This window comes from Rhinichthys klamathensis, unplaced genomic scaffold (assembly GCF_029890125.1).
Source record: "Rhinichthys klamathensis goyatoka isolate OS25496 unplaced genomic scaffold, OSU_Roscu_1.1 h1tg000019l_1, whole genome shotgun sequence".
In the NCBI taxonomy this organism is placed as follows: Eukaryota; Metazoa; Chordata; class Actinopteri; order Cypriniformes; family Leuciscidae; genus Rhinichthys; species Rhinichthys klamathensis.
The window spans coordinates 5,408,271-5,424,153 of record NW_026606570.1 but is presented as its reverse complement, the minus strand read 5'-3'; the positions used below and the strand labels follow the sequence as shown (position 1 = coordinate 5,424,153).

Here is a 15,883-nt window from a genome sequence, read left to right as displayed (position 1 = left end):
ACTGTCACGGTGAAAATGAAAATGAAATAATTTAATTTCATTATCAATTTTGTCGCATATTTTGCGTACAGTTTTCTATAGTATGCGATTCCGAACGCAGCCAGTCTACGGATCAGTGTAATTAGCCTACACATTTACCAAGCGCAACGCATACACTCCTCTTTCACAGTAATTAATAAGGAATTTTCAGTGTTAGATAACGGTACATTTGGTTCCCATATTCCTGAATAATAAGTGGACAGTTTTGTAAATTGGCCACTTGTTTGTGAAACTAATACCAACTGGATGAATAATAAACGCACGATGGCGCTGTTCCATAATACACTGCTGCAGACTGTCAGCACACCCCTCTTGAGAAGTTGTTGGTTGCTTTGGTTGTTAAGGAAGTCCATTAAGTTTGCCTCTTCAGCGAACTGGAGGTAACGGTGAGCTATTTCATACTCAAAATGCGTCATTTTATTCCTCACACAAATGTATTTTAATATAGATTTAATTCCATTTCATTAATCATATTTTGGAAAGATAAAACGCTAACTTACATCGATCTTCCAGATGTGTGGGTGACCATCGTGTGGCATCAGTGAGTTTTACATCGCCGTGAGGGACTGAGATTTCAGTCAGCTGTAACGTTAATCACTGATCATAACAATTCAATATTAATGTCTCTCAGTCTTAGTTAAGTTTTAATTAAAAGTTGGACACAAATAATACAAATAATAATAATAATGATGTTGCTACTGACTGTTGTTTTCATTTGTTACGTTACCCTAACGATTTGTGTTTATAAGTTACGACGTCCGTTTAATACGTAACGTTAGATCTCTTTTGCTAAATAAAACTTTTAGTAGATTATTAATGATTAATGTGTATTATTCCGTTGGCGTTTTTCATACAGTCTTACGTAGGGCTACAACAACTAATTGTTTATGGATTGTGTAACGTTAATTGTAACATTCTTCCTCTTGCCACCATCTCGTAGTACAAATAGACCGTTTACACGTTTTAACTAAAAACTTAAACATGTATTGACCTCAAAAGTTTTGGGTACAACAAAGCAGTTATTTAGTGGAGAAAATTTAATTTCCTTTTAAGACCCCTTTATCCAAAGCTGATTACAATGGATGAGCATACGCATTTTGTCACTAAAATAATATACGCAAAATATATAAAATGTTAACTTAACTCAAAAACATTTTGTCCAGACAGTATTGTTATAATATGTTTTGTTAAATTTTGGATTTTTAAATAAGAGCAAAATTATTTCATTTAGAAAAAGAAAAAAAACCTTTGAACCTTTGGATCTTTGAATATTTGGGGACATTAAATATTCAACAATAATATTGCTCTGCCTGCATTGCCACCATTATATGAGAACTGAACTGAGCTGAACGATGACATCACGGTTTTCTCCAGAGCGGCTAAACTACAATAATAACTTTTTTACAACAAAAATTAACCGTCACTGAACTTAAGCTGGACTATGATGATATATTCTTCTAGAAACAAACTTTGTTACATTTTCCTGTTATGACTGTTAAGCTGCTTTTAAACAATCTGTATTGTAAAAATCGCTATATAAATAAAGGTGACTTGACTTGACTTGACTTGAAAATGTATAGCTACTAATATATAGCTTGCAATATATAAATATATATATTTTTTTAACATAAAAAGTAAAAAAAAAAAAAAACTGATTTAAATTGTTTTGTTGATTAAAAGGGATAGTTCACCCAAAAATGAAAATTTGCTCTTGATTTGCTCACCCTCGGGCCATCTGAGATGTAGGTGACTTTTTTTTTCTTTATTAGAACAGTAAAGAAGATTTATAGCTGAAACTGTGGTCCTCTGTGATTCATATAATGGAAGTCAATGGGAGCCATCACTTTGAGATTCAAAAAAGCATATACAGACAAAACAAAATTAAAACCTGCGGCCCCTGACAATACATTGAGGTCATCATGATCGGTCCATGCCAAGCTGAAACGTTGGGAATCTGTGAAAAGTCAATTGTCCTAATTGAGATTGTGCAATTGAACGTGGTCTATAGGTTCCGGCATCCGAACCTCACAAGTACCATTTTGATGAACAATATACAACAGACTCATCTTCCCTCTCTGTTGTAAACAAACAGGGTCAGCTTTTCATTATGAGACAGTAAGATTGCGCTCCAAACGATCGTTTCTCTTCTTAAGACCTCAATGTATCGTCAGGAGCCGTGGGTATTAATTTTGTTTTGTCTGCATATGTTTTTTTGAATCTCAAAGTGATGGCACCCATTAACTTCCATTATACGAATCACTAAGGACCACCGTTTCAGCTATAAATCTTCTTTACTGTTCTACTGAAGAAGAAAAAAAAAGTCACCTACATCTTGGATGGCGTGAGGGTGAGTAAACTAACAGCAAATGTTCATTTTTGGGTGAACTATCCCTTTAAAATTATTTAGATTTGTTTATCACACAATGCTTCATTCATTATATAGACCTGGAAATAATATAAAATTCCACATTGGGCAAGATGTGGAATATCGCTAAATCAAAATAAATAATTGACAGAATAATAAGTTATCTATACAATAATTGTCTCACTTTCTCCACAGGATGTAATCAGTTGAGTACCATGGGACTTGTTTACATCTAAAACCAAGTTTGCCAATAGGATGAGTGAGCATGGAGACAGCATCGTCCCGTTTAACCCCGCAGAACTCAGGTCAGGAGAACCAGCTTGTAAAACAGATATTAATGTACTGCGTGTAGACCTGAGGAAAGAGAAGAGTAACAAGGAGGAGCTCAAAGACATCAAGAAGCCATATGATGGGACCAAACTGCTTCAGGATGAGCCTAACAAGGACGCCAAGCTTAGTCCATATCAGCCTCGACCTCCCTCTCTTCCGAAGCCCGTGGGATTGGGCATGGAGGGTAAAAACATCTCATTTGATGAGAAGCTGAGGGGGAGAAGATTGAGGAACAGCCAGGAGAGTCTCACAGACCCGGGTGAGACGGGCTCTTCGACCGATTCACTTAAAGACGCCGCCGCAGTGAATGGCCAGGGCCTTGCATCCGGAGGTCCTCTCGATCTCCCACCCATGGAGACACCACCGTTCATGATAAGTACCGGGAGCTTCTCAGAGAATGACGAGTCCCCCCGTGAGGATTTTGATCCGAATAAAGAGCGAATGAAACCGTCCAGAATTCTTCTGTCCCCACTGCAGCTCACCGGCACATATCCTCCTCTGGAAAACAGCGCAGCCTCCGCGTCCTTAAGGACAACTAATCGGATTGACAGGGATTGTTTGGATTACAGTGTGGTGGGGAGAAGGGGGCGGTCGGAGAGGCTTCAGAGGAATCTGAGCGATAGCGGGCTGTTGGACACCATGGTGTCGGACAATGCCTCTGTCCATTCCATGAAGTCCACCTATAGTGTTCTGAACCCCATCAGACCCCGGGATGTGAGGAACAGGTGAGAAGCTTGTGTTTTTTCATTCGTTTCTTCTTTTCTGCAGCCTGTTCGAAGTTATCGCTCAGCTGAGCATATCCTCCACTTTAAGATCACATGATCACATGCTGAAGAATGCAAAGGAGATTAATGGATCAGTGAGATGCTTGTTCAGCACCTGTAACTGTCAAACTCCATCAGCGCGTTCACTCATGTTCTGCTTGAAAGTAAAACAACTATACGAGGACAACATGAAATACAATCTCTAACTATTAGACAATTTATGTGTTGATTAAAGTGATGGTTCACCCAGAAATTAAATTCCATTGTCATTTAACTTACCCTTTTGTGATTTATTTCCATACAGTTAGATCATATTGTCACCAGGGGCTCAAAAAGTTGGCCGTTATCAATAATTACTTTTATGTTATGGCTGATATTAAAAGTGTATACTATTTTGACTAAATAAATAAAAAATAAAACACTTCAAAACTGAACAAACAATGCTACAAGTAAATTTAGGCATAACATAATAAAAATGTGCAATATGAAAAATGGATATTTATTTTGAGATTTGTTAAAGATTACATTTAACAGTCTAAGTTATTAATGTTATTAATTCTTAATGTGATGCATGTATATAATTAAATATTAATCGACTCCTGTATCCAATATTGGGCAGTACATATACATCATCTAAAGTTGGCTATATGGTACTGAATCTGATATGTCTTGCATATGTACAGTCAAACCAAAAATTATTCAGACACCAGATATATATATATTCAGACAGATATTTTTTTTTACTAGTGGGTGCAGGACACTATAGTTAATTTATGTAAGTGAGGATAGCAAACTGACATATTATACCCAAAAATCCTTCCTACTGTAAAATGTATAAAATCCTTCCTACCAGTAAAATGTATAAAAATGTAGGGCCAAAAATTATTCAGACACTTTGACCTGACCATGTTTTGCTTAAGTGTTTTTCATTTAATTGCTAATGCAACCTTTTTACACCACAGACTGAACTTAAATTTAACATCTGATTCAACCTAATTCATTTGTGAGACAGTCTAATAGAAGGATGGCCAAAACCAGTGACATATCAAACTCTGAGTTATTGTCATATTGTATTACCATTTTCTAAACTATAACTGTATAAATAGTTATAAACTGTGATAATGTGAGAAATGTTGAAGGTGTCTGAATATATTTTGGTTTGAATATATATATATATATATATATATATATATATATATATATATATATATATATATAGTTTTTACTATCCTTGAGGGGTTTCATTCCCACAATGTAGGGTTTACCCAGACCATACACACAACCTACAGTTCTTATGCTACTTTTTTACCTAAAAAGTAAGTCCTGGTCACTGTATGGATCCGTTGTGTGGAAAAAGGCAGCATGACCATTCAGAACATTTGGGTGAAGTCATCGTAATTCCGTTAATATGAATATATTATGCGACATATGCTAGAATGAGAATTTCTCAAAGTTTTTGTTCTTGTTTTTTGTTTTCCTGAAAATGTACCTGCATGTGGTTTTAGGAGCTTTCTGGAGGGCAGTGTTTTGGGTAGCGGTGCATTGTTGGGGGCAGAAGAGCTAGACCGCTATTTCCCAGAGAGACGACTCGGTATCTACGTCGCCACATGGAACATGCAGGGAGAGAAGGTGTGGAACAATATATCATTGCTCATGTTTTGTTTGTTGAAGTGCATAGCAGCTGTAACCTAAGCTCTCACTCTTGGTCTCAGGGGCTCCCATACAACCTAGATGATCTTCTGCTCCCAACCGACACAGACTTCGCACAGGACGTCTACGTTATAGGAGTTCAGGAAGGTTGTCCAGATAGGTAAGATTTTGCTTTTTTTTTTTGTCTTTTCCTGATGCTCAGCATGTTTACCCTCTTCATGTTTGTCCACAGGAGGGAGTGGGAGATCCGCTTGCAGGAAACTCTTGGGCCGTATTACGTGATGCTGTACGCAGCAGCCCATGGAGTTCTCTATCTCACTATATTTGTCAGGAGAGATCTCATATGGTTTTGTTCAGGTAAAGCTTTTTTTATTTATTTTTATTTTATTTATATGATATAGTATATTATGCAGTACCATTCAAAAGTTTTGGGTTTTTATGTCTGTCATATTTTTGTAAGAAATCTCTTATGTTCACCATGGCATTTATTTGTTAAAAAATACGGTAAAACAGTAATGTTGTGAAATATTATTACAATTTAAAATAACTGTTTTAAAATATTTTAAATTGTAATTTATTCCTGTGATAGCAAAGCTGAATTTTCAGCATCATTACTCCAGTCTTTAGTGTCACATGATCCTTCAGAAATCATTCTAATATGCTGATTTGGTGCTCAAGGAACATTTCTTATTATTATGTTGACTTGTCAATGGTATTATCAGTGTAAGTTCAAAAGAATACAATAGCATTTCACTTTTGATCAATTGAATGTAGTGGTGTGCACGAATAGTTGAATATTCGATTTGTAATTATTCAAACAAATAAACATACTATTTGAATTTTGCCACATGCTTTGCTGGCCATGATAAATCCTAAGTATGCGAACTAAAACTCACTATTATAGCTAAATGCATTGAGTGGAGCGTGTAAACAAGATTGTGGAGGTTTGGAATTACTTTGATCTAAGTGATCTTACTTTGGATCAAATGAATCGACATGTCATGTGTAAACATTGTCGGGTGAAACTAAGTTATCATAATATCACCGTCACAATGAGAAATCACACGAAATCCAAACTTGATTAAAATAAATGATTCAACTTCATTTAAATTAACGAATAATCAAGTATTCGTTTTTGATGAGCCCAAATATTCAAATAGAATGTCCATCTCTAATTTAACATATCCTCTCTGAATTCAAGTATTAATTTCTTGTAAAAACTTACAGACCTCAAAATGTTTGAATGATATAATATATAAAAGTGTGTCTTTTTCTGTCACTACAGAAGTGGAACATGCTACTGTCACAACCCGAATTATATCTCAGATTAAGACTAAAGGAGCTGTGGGTATCGGCTTCACTTTTTTTGGGACATCCTTCCTCTTTATTACATCCCATTTCACGTGTAAGTGGAATATTTTATGTAAACTTAACCCAAGGGCAAGCAGCCCAGCTAGGAATAAACCCAACCCAGTCTTTGTGTTTGTTTCAGCTGGAGATTCTAAAGTATATGAGAGGATCTTAGACTATAACAAGATAATAGAAGCGCTGGCTCTTCCTAGAAATCTTCCTGATACCAACCCTTACCGCTCCACCACCTGTGAGTGTTACGGCTTTTGTCATGTTTAAAGATTTTATTGTGTATTATTATTTTATTTTGATTAGTATTTATTAATATAATATTTTAATATTCTCAGGTGATGTCACAACCCGTTTTGATGAAGTCTTCTGGTTTGGAGATTTTAACTTCCGCCTAAATAAAGCCAGAGGAGAGGTGGAGGCCATTTTGAATCAGGGTGTAGGCGCAGATATGAGCCCGCTATTACAACATGACCAGCTGTTGAAAGAAATAAAGGAAGGCAAGTGCAGAAAGATGTAAAATTTCAGTCCTGTGTCATTTATGCAGGTATTATGTTCCCTTTAGGGAATATTTGTTCTTTGACTGATTTAACTGGAAGAATCTCTTTGTGCATTTGCAGGTTCCATTTTTAAAGGGTTTCAGGAAGCATCTATTCACTTTCCTCCTACTTACAAGTATGACATTGGTTGTGACGTCTATGACACCACCACAAAGCAGAGAACGCCCTCATATACCGTAAACTTTTTTTTGCTAATTATAGGCTAATATGTCACTATATACACTATACTAGTATCGTAGTTAATTTTTCCTCTTGTGTTGACAGGATCGGATTCTTTATCGAAACCGACAAGTAGATGACATTAAAGTGATCAAGTATACGTCTTGCTCGTCCATTAAGACATCAGATCACCGGCCAGTCATTGGCATGTTTCAGGTCAAACTTCGTCCGGGTAGAGACAAGTAAGCAGCACTTGCAATCATTTCTGATGATTGGCTGTTGTCTCCCTACAAAACAAGCCATGTGATCTAGTCAACTCAAGCTTTTCATCAATTTATGGAATGTTTTGAGTTCTGTTTATGTTATAGGTGTGTGTTTGTCATGAGACATTTTTCATGCAGGTTTGATAAACCACTAACTCAGTCTGTTATCCTCCCCAGCATTCCCTTGGGTGCTGGCCAGTTCGACAGGAGCCTGTACTTAGAAGGAATCCGAAGGAGAATCACACGGGAGTTGAAGAAGAGAGAGGCAGCCATGAAAAACCAGAATAACAGTACAGTTTGCACCATATCCTGATCTACCGATGTGCGAGAGGGTGCTAAAACTGATCATTTCAAACACCGAGCTACTGACTTGGAAAGCTGGACTTTCAGGACCAAAGGATAACTCGGTACTACAGATGTCATGGCACTGAAGTGCACAGTCCAGGGACCAAAAGACTGCTGCTGGATGTTTAGCAGCTAGTGTTGAAACTGTAAAATATGACTTTTTAAATCTATAAATTATACTGACCAGAGTAAATTAACTGTACTGTACATCCATTATTCCTAATTAGTTTTTTTGTATTGTTTCATATTCTGCTATTTAACTTGCAAGCCGTAACAGTCTGTTCTATGTATGGTTTCAACTGATAGTGTTTCAAGGCCTTGTTAAACCATTAGCTCAACTTCTAATCTTTAACTGATAATGTAAACACCTCATACCAGTACCGGGTAGCTGATCCTCCTGGTTTCAGTGGCTTCTGGGTCTCTCTTTTACACAGTTTCTTAACAATGTGCTAACAGTGGTACTGCTTTTAAAAAGGAAACTGTACTGTAGCATCATTACCAGCAAAATGAGGGAATATTGGTGTTAGCAGCTGTTTATTTATTGATTGATTGTCATCGATAGGTGAACGTGGTGTGTCATGTAGAGAAGTTGACCTTTGGTTAAAATGTGTGCAAAATCTAAGTGAGGAGGCACAGACTATACTTGAGTTTACTGCCTTAACTGTTAACTAACAACAAAATTCAGCTTACTTGATGTAAAGTGCGATATAGGGAACGACCATAGTATTGGTATTGCTTGCGCATGGATCTCAGTGACTGATGTTATATTAAGTCACGCATTCACATCATGGATTTCAGTTCTATTTGTACTGAAAGTGCCTGCGATCTTGCTCATGATTGCCTCAGTGAGTTCAAATACATTCTGCTGTTTAAAACCAAATAATAGCCTGTTACAAATATTTGTTTACAATGTAAAATAATACAAAAACTGACTTGTATTTGGTGTTATTTCTTATGATTTTGTTTCAAGCACACATTTGGCAGCAAAAAGGTTGTTATTCAAACACAAACCAAGTAACATATTGCTGAATATTCAAAATGCACAGAGGCAAAAAAAATATTGACAGCCAAAAAATAGAAAAGATCCAACTTTAATTTTTTTCCAAGGGATGTCAGATTCGCCCATTGCCATCATAATAAGCAGCAATGGAAAAATATAACTGTAAACTGAAGAAGTGCAAGGGAATAAATATGTTATTTTAGGGCAAACCAAGATAAAGGGATAATGACAATAATTCGGTTGGGTTGGGTTGGGGGGTCATGTTAACAGTGATTTAGCAAGAGCTTATATACACTTTAGAGTCGACCATTCGTTGATGGGTCGGCTTTCACTGCCATGGTAAGTGCACAGTCTGTCACTCTGATTAAATATTTTAATATCTAAAACTAACTAAAAGATAAGAGTTTTATAGAGCGTTGTGAAAAGAAAATGCTACGTAATGTGAGGAATATCTTTCTGGTTCGCCCAGTTTTACACAGAAGAGCACAGCTCAACAGCAATGCAGACATGTTAACAAATGGCATGGGAAAGTCCACTTATTGAGCCAAATAAGATGGAAATATGAAAAATGAGCACATTTACTTTAAACACATGGTGGGTTCAAACAAAATCATGCAAAAAAAATCATTGTGGGTGTGTGGAATTGAACAGCCATCAAATCAGCATTTAAAATTTAAAGGGATTCTCCACACAAAAATGAAAATGCTGTCATTTACTCACTCTCATGTCATTCAAAACCTGTTTGACCCTCTTCTGCGTAACAGAAAATATGATATTTTGAAAAATGTTGGGAACCAAACACATTGTATGGACAGCAAACTTAAGACATTTATCTTTTATGTTCCACAGAGGAAAGTCTACAGTTTTGGAATGACATGAAGGTGAATAAATGACAGAATTTTTGTTAAGTAAATGCTGAACTATCTATATATCACTATATAGATGAAATGCAACCACATTAAGCATTGCACTTAAATTCCAGTCGAGAATAATATTTGTTGGGTCAGTGCTCCTATTTGTCTCTAGATGGTGTCAGCCGTCGGTCCCCTATCGGAACAGGCGGTATATGCGAGGCAGACGTCCATCTTTACTCGAGAGAGCGGCTTGAATGTCCTCGTACGAGGGCAGCTCTGTCAGATCTCCCAGCGCAGCTACCGCAGGCTTACTACGCAGCATTTTCGCTGTGACTCTCTTGATGTCACTGGCCGTAACATTACCTAAAACAAAGAAATTGTTCATTGATCACAAAAGTTGCGTTATATCTTTGTGGGAAATCAAGATACTTTTTTTAAGGATTCTTTCATAAATGCTGCTCTTTTGAATTTCTTTCCATTCATTTGAAATGGAAATATTTTGAAACATTATAAATGTCTTTACTGTTACTTTTAATTAATTCACTGCATCCTTGCTGAATTTCTTAAAAACAAAAAAAATTATTCACTGACCCCAAACTTTTGAAAGGTAGTTTAAGTATTAAACAAATTTACAAGCTAAATTAAGAGTTCATATAGGCTTTACTCTGCAGTATCAATCAACACTTACTGATGAGCTCGCACAGCTCATGCGGCAGCTTCCTCTTGCCTGTCGCGAGTACTTGTCGACCCACGTCTTCAAAGACGACGGGTCGAGACTCCAGGTTCATCATGAGCATGGATTTCAGTTGTGTCTTGGCTCTCTCTAGCTCCATCTGCACAAGTGAGAGATTTGCAACAGTGCAATGCAAAAAATTGCAACAAATTCAGAACGAGAAACAATTTACAAAAGAAGGTCTTACGTCTCCTGCTGTCCCAGTCATCTGAATAAACTCCCTTGTAATGATCTCCACCATTTCTCGCACCTAAAAAGATGATTAGTTAAAAAAATACGGTGTATTGTAGTAATATTTATCACGTAAACCTAACTACAGTACCTGTCTAGGGTCTGCACTTGCATGGATACACAGAACACCACTATCTTCATAGCTGTGGTGGTACGAAGTAGCATTGTACATCCAGTGATGCCTGTCCAAACGACAACAGATTGCTAAAAACTGTTCACCATATAACAGCAGTTTCAGAGCATAAAGAGATGATGCCACACCTGTTGAGCACATTAAGGTAGAGACGGGTGAACATGCCTTTTCCTGGCCCTCCGGCAGAGAAGGACCCTCCGCCTCCCATCATCATATTGAGGACTGCAAAGGGGATGAAGTCATCCTCCTATCAGTCAGTCACAAAAAAAGACTTATATAAGCACACAACCAATTTCAGCAAGTGTGAAATTGAACTGATTTGATTTATTATGTGTAACAAACCAAAAAGGAGCAGCTCTCCAGCCCAATCATGATGTGCGTTAGTTCAGGAATGGGTGTCGGACCCAAACTCACATCGGACATGTCCTTCTCCATCTGATATGAGACAAAAAGCTTAGCTTAAGTAATTTGTGAATCTTTAAAATTCTGCTGCTCTTTGGGCCGTGACACACCATGCCGACGGTCGGCAATGGGTTCGTTTTTGTGGTTTCAGCATGTTGAATATCCGTCAGGGCCGTCAGTGAGAGAGATCGCTCTGATTGGCTGTTCAGGTTAGCGAAAGTGAATAAAAGTAAACAGAGCACATAGCAGAGAGTCTGTTCTACTTTTACATCATCTTGCATTCAATATGCAGACATTTTCATAACAACATGAGCCACCTGGAATGAAGTAGTGATCAGCATGACTGATATTAAAAATGGTAAGCACTGCTTTGTTTAGTTTGTATATCTGCAGTCCTAGTTTCGGTTACCGTATTTGAAAATGATATATACACTGTTATTTCCTTGCACACAGGCGCAGAACGCACAGGCTAGTTGGCAGTCGCCTGTGGTTCTTTTGGTGTCTTCAGGTGCAGCTTTTAGGCACAGATGCAGGCAATGGGAAGCGACAAAACAGTCGGCTTTTCATCACTGTTAGTTCTTTGACGTCGGCAAGGTGTGTCACAGCCTTTAAAAAGGTGCTCACCTTAACAATGCCGCCCGTGTATTGTGCTACAGACAGGTCGACGTTGGCAGGTGTGCTCACGCCCCATACAGGTTTAACATTTAGGAGATACTTCCTGGCACACTGAACAAGCTGCTCATGTTCAATCCCAACCCCGGCCAGCACCATGCGCTCCGGGCAGTAATAGCTCTGCAGGTACTTATGAAGCAGCCTCTTGTCGATCTTCTCAACATTGTTGGCAGGGCAGAAGCGAGGCAGGCCCACGGTGTTGCCCCTGTATGCTGCCTAAACATTGAAGAGACAATAAAATAAGACTTACAAACTTAATTCAATGATCTACAGCAAGGTATTGGTATTTGTAGAAGTGGTCATACTGCATGAATCATTTCAGTTAGTAAAGGCTCCGGGTCAGGTCTCATGTTCAGATCCTCCAACTCAAACCGAACAGCCATTCTGGTCATCTCAATCTCCTCATCTGAAGAAAATATTAGAAAGTTACTCGGAATTTGTCCTCTGCATTTAACCCATCCAAATAAGTCCACACACATTAGGAGTAGTGAACAGACACCAGACAGACAGACAGACAGACAGACAGACAGACAGACGGCGCAGTGGGCAGCCATTTTTGCTGTGGCACCCAGGAAGTGATTGGGGGTTAAGTGCCTTGCTCAAGGGCGCCTCAGTCATTTCCTGCCAGGATTAAGGAATAAAACCTGCAACCTTCAGGTCACCAGTCTGACTCTCTCACCATTAGGCCACGACTGTCAACTGATCCTTTAAAAATCATTCTAATATGCTGATTTGGTGCAGTTATCAAAATATTATTGATGCTCAATTTTTAATAATAGTTATTAATGTTGAAAACAGTTGTGCTGCTTCATACTTTTGTGGAAACCATGATACATTTTTTTTAAGGATTCAGGATACATTTTTTCAGAAACTATAGAAACTATTCAGAAAATAGATTTTTTGTAAACATTATAATAATAATAGTCCCCCTATTATGCAATTTTAAAGGTTCCTAATTTAGTTTCAGAGGTCTCCTACGACATGTTTACATGCACCAAAGTTCAAAAAACACTTTCATTTTCTCATAATATACATTGCACATGTATCAAACGACTTGTCCGAATATTCAGTCTCTCTAAACCCCTCCTTTCCAAGAGCCTACTCTGCTCTGATTGGTCAGACGGTGCAGTCTGTTGTGATTGGTCTACTGCTTACAGCGCATGTCGGAAACTAAATGTCTATTACCATTACTGAACTTCAGCTCCGGACAGTGTTGCCAGATTGGGCGGTTTTGAATTTGATTGTGTGGGTAAAAATAAATTGGTTTGGGCAGGTGGACAAAATTTGTGCTGGTTTGGGATCAGTTCAGCCGCTGTATATTCAGCGTGATTGCTATGCCAAAGTAGCATACATATACAATAAGTTGCATATACAGTAAAGAGTGAGAGAGTGGCTCTTAAAACTGTGCTAAGTTTTGCATTATGTTCAAGAAATCTTCAAGAAAGACGTATTGGTTCTATTTGAAGTAAAAGCGCAACACAAATGATGTTTGAAACCAGTCCAATCTGGCAACACTGTCCGGAGCTGAAGTTCATTATTATTATTATTGTCGGTAATTTTCTGAACACGCATTACGCACATTTGTAGGCATGTAGGTTACAGAGGTGAGAATGGAATTGCTGACGACTCGTTTCTGCAGTTCAGAATCTATTCTTTTTTGGGGGGAGACAATATTGATCGTGCACTTTGATCTTTAAAACTTTGCAGACCTTTTACATTCACAAACAACTATATTACACAATGCATAAAAGGTATTATCTGAAAAAGCATAATAGGGGCACAAATAATATTTTACGATTTACTGTTTTTACTGTATTTTTGATCAAATAACTGCAGCCATGGTGAGCAATAAGAGACATCTTTCAAAAAAAAAAAAATCCAAACTTTTGACTGGTAGAGTCTCTTTAACCCTTTCAAAGATTCAAATAATCAGTTGTTTTTCAGATGCTCACCAAGTAAACGAGGCTGTAGAACTGCATCTGACAGAAGGTTCACCACAGTTTCTAGACCCTTCACTTCAGCTGAAACAGCATACATCGTTGTGTCTCTTTAAATGACAGAAAGAAAAAAAGCATGAGGTAAACAGAAAAGAACCAAAACAGCATTGAAATACAATTCACTTTTGACTAAGAACTAAAAGAAATGCAAGACCTGGATGTTTGGCAGTCACATATGCCTCCATGTTTCTCAAGTGTTAGGAGAATTTCATCTTTACTTCCAAACTGGGCTGTAGACTTACAGTAAAGAAGAATGAGTTGGTTTGTGCACTAAAAATCAAAACAGTGTCAAAGCTATTTAGTCCAACTCATAATCATTGACAGACTTACAGAAAAGGAAAGCTTTTCCAAAAAGTGTGCAATTCCACTGGGATATTTTGCTTCATGACGCGAGCCTGAATTTACTAAAACTAAAAACAAACAGGTGAAAAAACATTTGGTATCTGGTTCAGCTCATTAGAATCAAACAACATCAGAGTATCTGCTACACATTTTACTTACTTCCAACCGTACAGAATTGACCAAATTTGTTCTGCGATGCAACTTTGAGTCCGTTTTCTAAGGTGGTGATTTTAGTCTCGTGTTTCTCATGGCCGTCCACAGAAGCAAAGAGAGGTTTGGGAATCCCGGGCAGCGGTGTGGACAGGGACACATTGGGATACGCACTGCCACTGCTGTAAGGTCTACATACTGCGATGCCATACCTGCAGCACACAGACACTTAGCAATAATCATATACTTCAGATGCCCACCAACACCTATGAAGAGACGGCGCCAACTCCTGCGAAGACTTCAGATGACGCAAACTCTGAATCATGCACCAATGCTACATTTTTCTAAATGTCATAATCAATTGTTAACAAACAAGTATTGATTACTTCAATGTGCAGTAAAAACCCATTGTTTCTGCATTAAATTATTACATTGTTTAAATTAATACATTTTTAGCTAACTGTGATTTTGTATAATTATGTACATTTCTGAAATACATAAGTTGGACAGTTACCTGATAACAACACTCTATTGTAATATGGACTCATGCACATTCTGTAAAGCTGCTTTGAAATGATACGTGTATTGTGAAAAGCGAAACGTGAATTGAATTGAATATACTGACAGTAACTACATAACGTTACACAGTAACTATTTTGCTTTTACAGGCATCTCAACATTTGACAACTAAGACAGTTAAATCATGAGACAAAATAATAATAACAACAACTCCACACTGGCTATTGTAGGCAAATATTTTGCTGTCAATTCAGTTTAATTACCGAAGCGCCAGGGAAAGCACGCGAGATTTCGAAGTTTATCACATGCACATTACCGCTATAACGATTTTATAAAGTAGACAGAATAACTAATACATATTAATTTATAGAGTCAGAACAAACATGTGGCAACGGCTTTTCACATACGACACTCTTCATTTCAGTGCGTAAATAACTAATACATTAGACCAAACCTCTGCGCTCGGCTCCAGCCCCTCAATCTGGACATGTGAGCAGCCATGTTGGATTCTATTTGACCATGAACCTTACCCGGAAATGATTATCAAACACTTCCTACTCTACTTTCTGTGAAATGTTTTTTTTTATTTTTATTTTTTATTGAATTATCAAAATTACAGAATTTGACATCAAGTTCTTGCCATTTCTTTTACACATTTTCACATTTGATGAGAACAACTTGAAACAACAATAAAAAAATAAAATAAAATAAAAGATAAAGGGCATCACAAACATATTAAATTCCTTTAGCAGAGATACAGATCTTTGGGCTTTTCGATTTTTTAAAAACTTTACAGACTCAAAATGCATTTTAAAGGCTGCTTTAAAATAAGCAAAGTTGGGTTTTGAGTTACTCCATTTAGTTTGATGAATATGAAATTTTCCTTATAATAGTTAAACAAATCGATAATTTTTCTTATAGAAAAGTCAAATTCATTTGTATGAAGTAAGACAGATGACAAATTTAAGATAAGGTTGCAGTTCATTTTAACACCTAGAAATTGAGACATCTTCTCA

At 37.3% G+C, this 15,883-nt stretch overlaps 2 protein-coding genes across 4 annotated transcripts; one reads left to right on the top strand and one right to left on the bottom strand.

Annotated features, from left to right (window-relative positions):
* The first annotated feature begins 317 nt into the window (after positions 1-317).
* Positions 318-8,503, top strand: inpp5e (inositol polyphosphate-5-phosphatase E). Of its 3 annotated transcripts, none has more exons than XM_056236848.1 (11): positions 318-425; positions 2,600-3,459; positions 5,004-5,127; positions 5,211-5,308; positions 5,381-5,505; positions 6,434-6,553; positions 6,641-6,748; positions 6,846-7,007; positions 7,128-7,243; positions 7,332-7,468; positions 7,667-8,503. In XM_056236848.1, exons 2-11 carry the CDS (start codon positions 2,660-2,662, stop codon positions 7,800-7,802), a joined length of 1,926 nt encoding a protein of 641 aa, XP_056092823.1. In that variant the 5' UTR covers positions 318-425; positions 2,600-2,659; the 3' UTR covers positions 7,803-8,503. The 3 variants fall into 3 exon arrangements, with proteins under 3 accessions (XP_056092823.1, XP_056092811.1, XP_056092819.1); XM_056236836.1 differs by having other exon boundaries at positions 6,623-6,748; XM_056236844.1 differs by lacking the exon at positions 318-425 and adding an exon at positions 2,368-2,386 and having other exon boundaries at positions 6,623-6,748.
* Positions 8,504-9,835: 1,332 nt separating this feature from the next.
* On the bottom strand, positions 9,836-15,395 carry pmpca (peptidase, mitochondrial processing subunit alpha). The gene is made up of 13 exons (XM_056236825.1): positions 15,322-15,395; positions 14,358-14,560; positions 14,187-14,266; positions 14,011-14,093; positions 13,812-13,906; positions 12,165-12,265; positions 11,812-12,075; positions 11,128-11,220; positions 10,914-11,032; positions 10,744-10,834; positions 10,609-10,671; positions 10,377-10,521; positions 9,836-10,051 (listed from the first exon to the last, which is right to left on the bottom strand). Exons 1-13 carry the CDS (start codon positions 15,366-15,368, stop codon positions 9,882-9,884), a joined length of 1,554 nt encoding a protein of 517 aa, XP_056092800.1. The 5' UTR covers positions 15,369-15,395; the 3' UTR covers positions 9,836-9,881.
* Between the last annotated feature and the right edge of the window lie 488 nt (positions 15,396-15,883).

What these genes read in the sequence shown, in the direction of transcription:
- inpp5e (XM_056236836.1), top strand. Translation starts at nt 2,660, where the DNA reads ATGAGTGAGCATGGAGACAGCATCGTCCCGTTTAACCCCGCAGAACTC. An exon ending in CCCCGGGATGTGAGGAACAG is followed by an intron (nt 3,460 to 5,003) that starts GTGAGAAGCTTG and finishes ATGTGGTTTTAG; the next exon opens with GAGCTTTCTGGAGGGCAGTG. An exon ending in TCTCATATGGTTTTGTTCAG is followed by an intron (nt 5,506 to 6,433) that starts GTAAAGCTTTTT and finishes CTGTCACTACAG; the next exon opens with AAGTGGAACATGCTACTGTC.
- pmpca (XM_056236825.1), bottom strand. Translation starts at nt 15,368, where the DNA reads ATGGCTGCTCACATGTCCAGATTGAGGGGCTGGAGCCGAGCGCAGAG. An exon ending in TCTACAGCCTCGTTTACTTG is followed by an intron (nt 12,266 to 13,811) that starts GTGAGCATCTGA and finishes TATTTTCTTCAG; the next exon opens with ATGAGGAGATTGAGATGACC. An exon ending in ACACGGGCGGCATTGTTAAG is followed by an intron (nt 11,221 to 11,811) that starts GTGAGCACCTTT and finishes GTCTCATATCAG; the next exon opens with ATGGAGAAGGACATGTCCGA.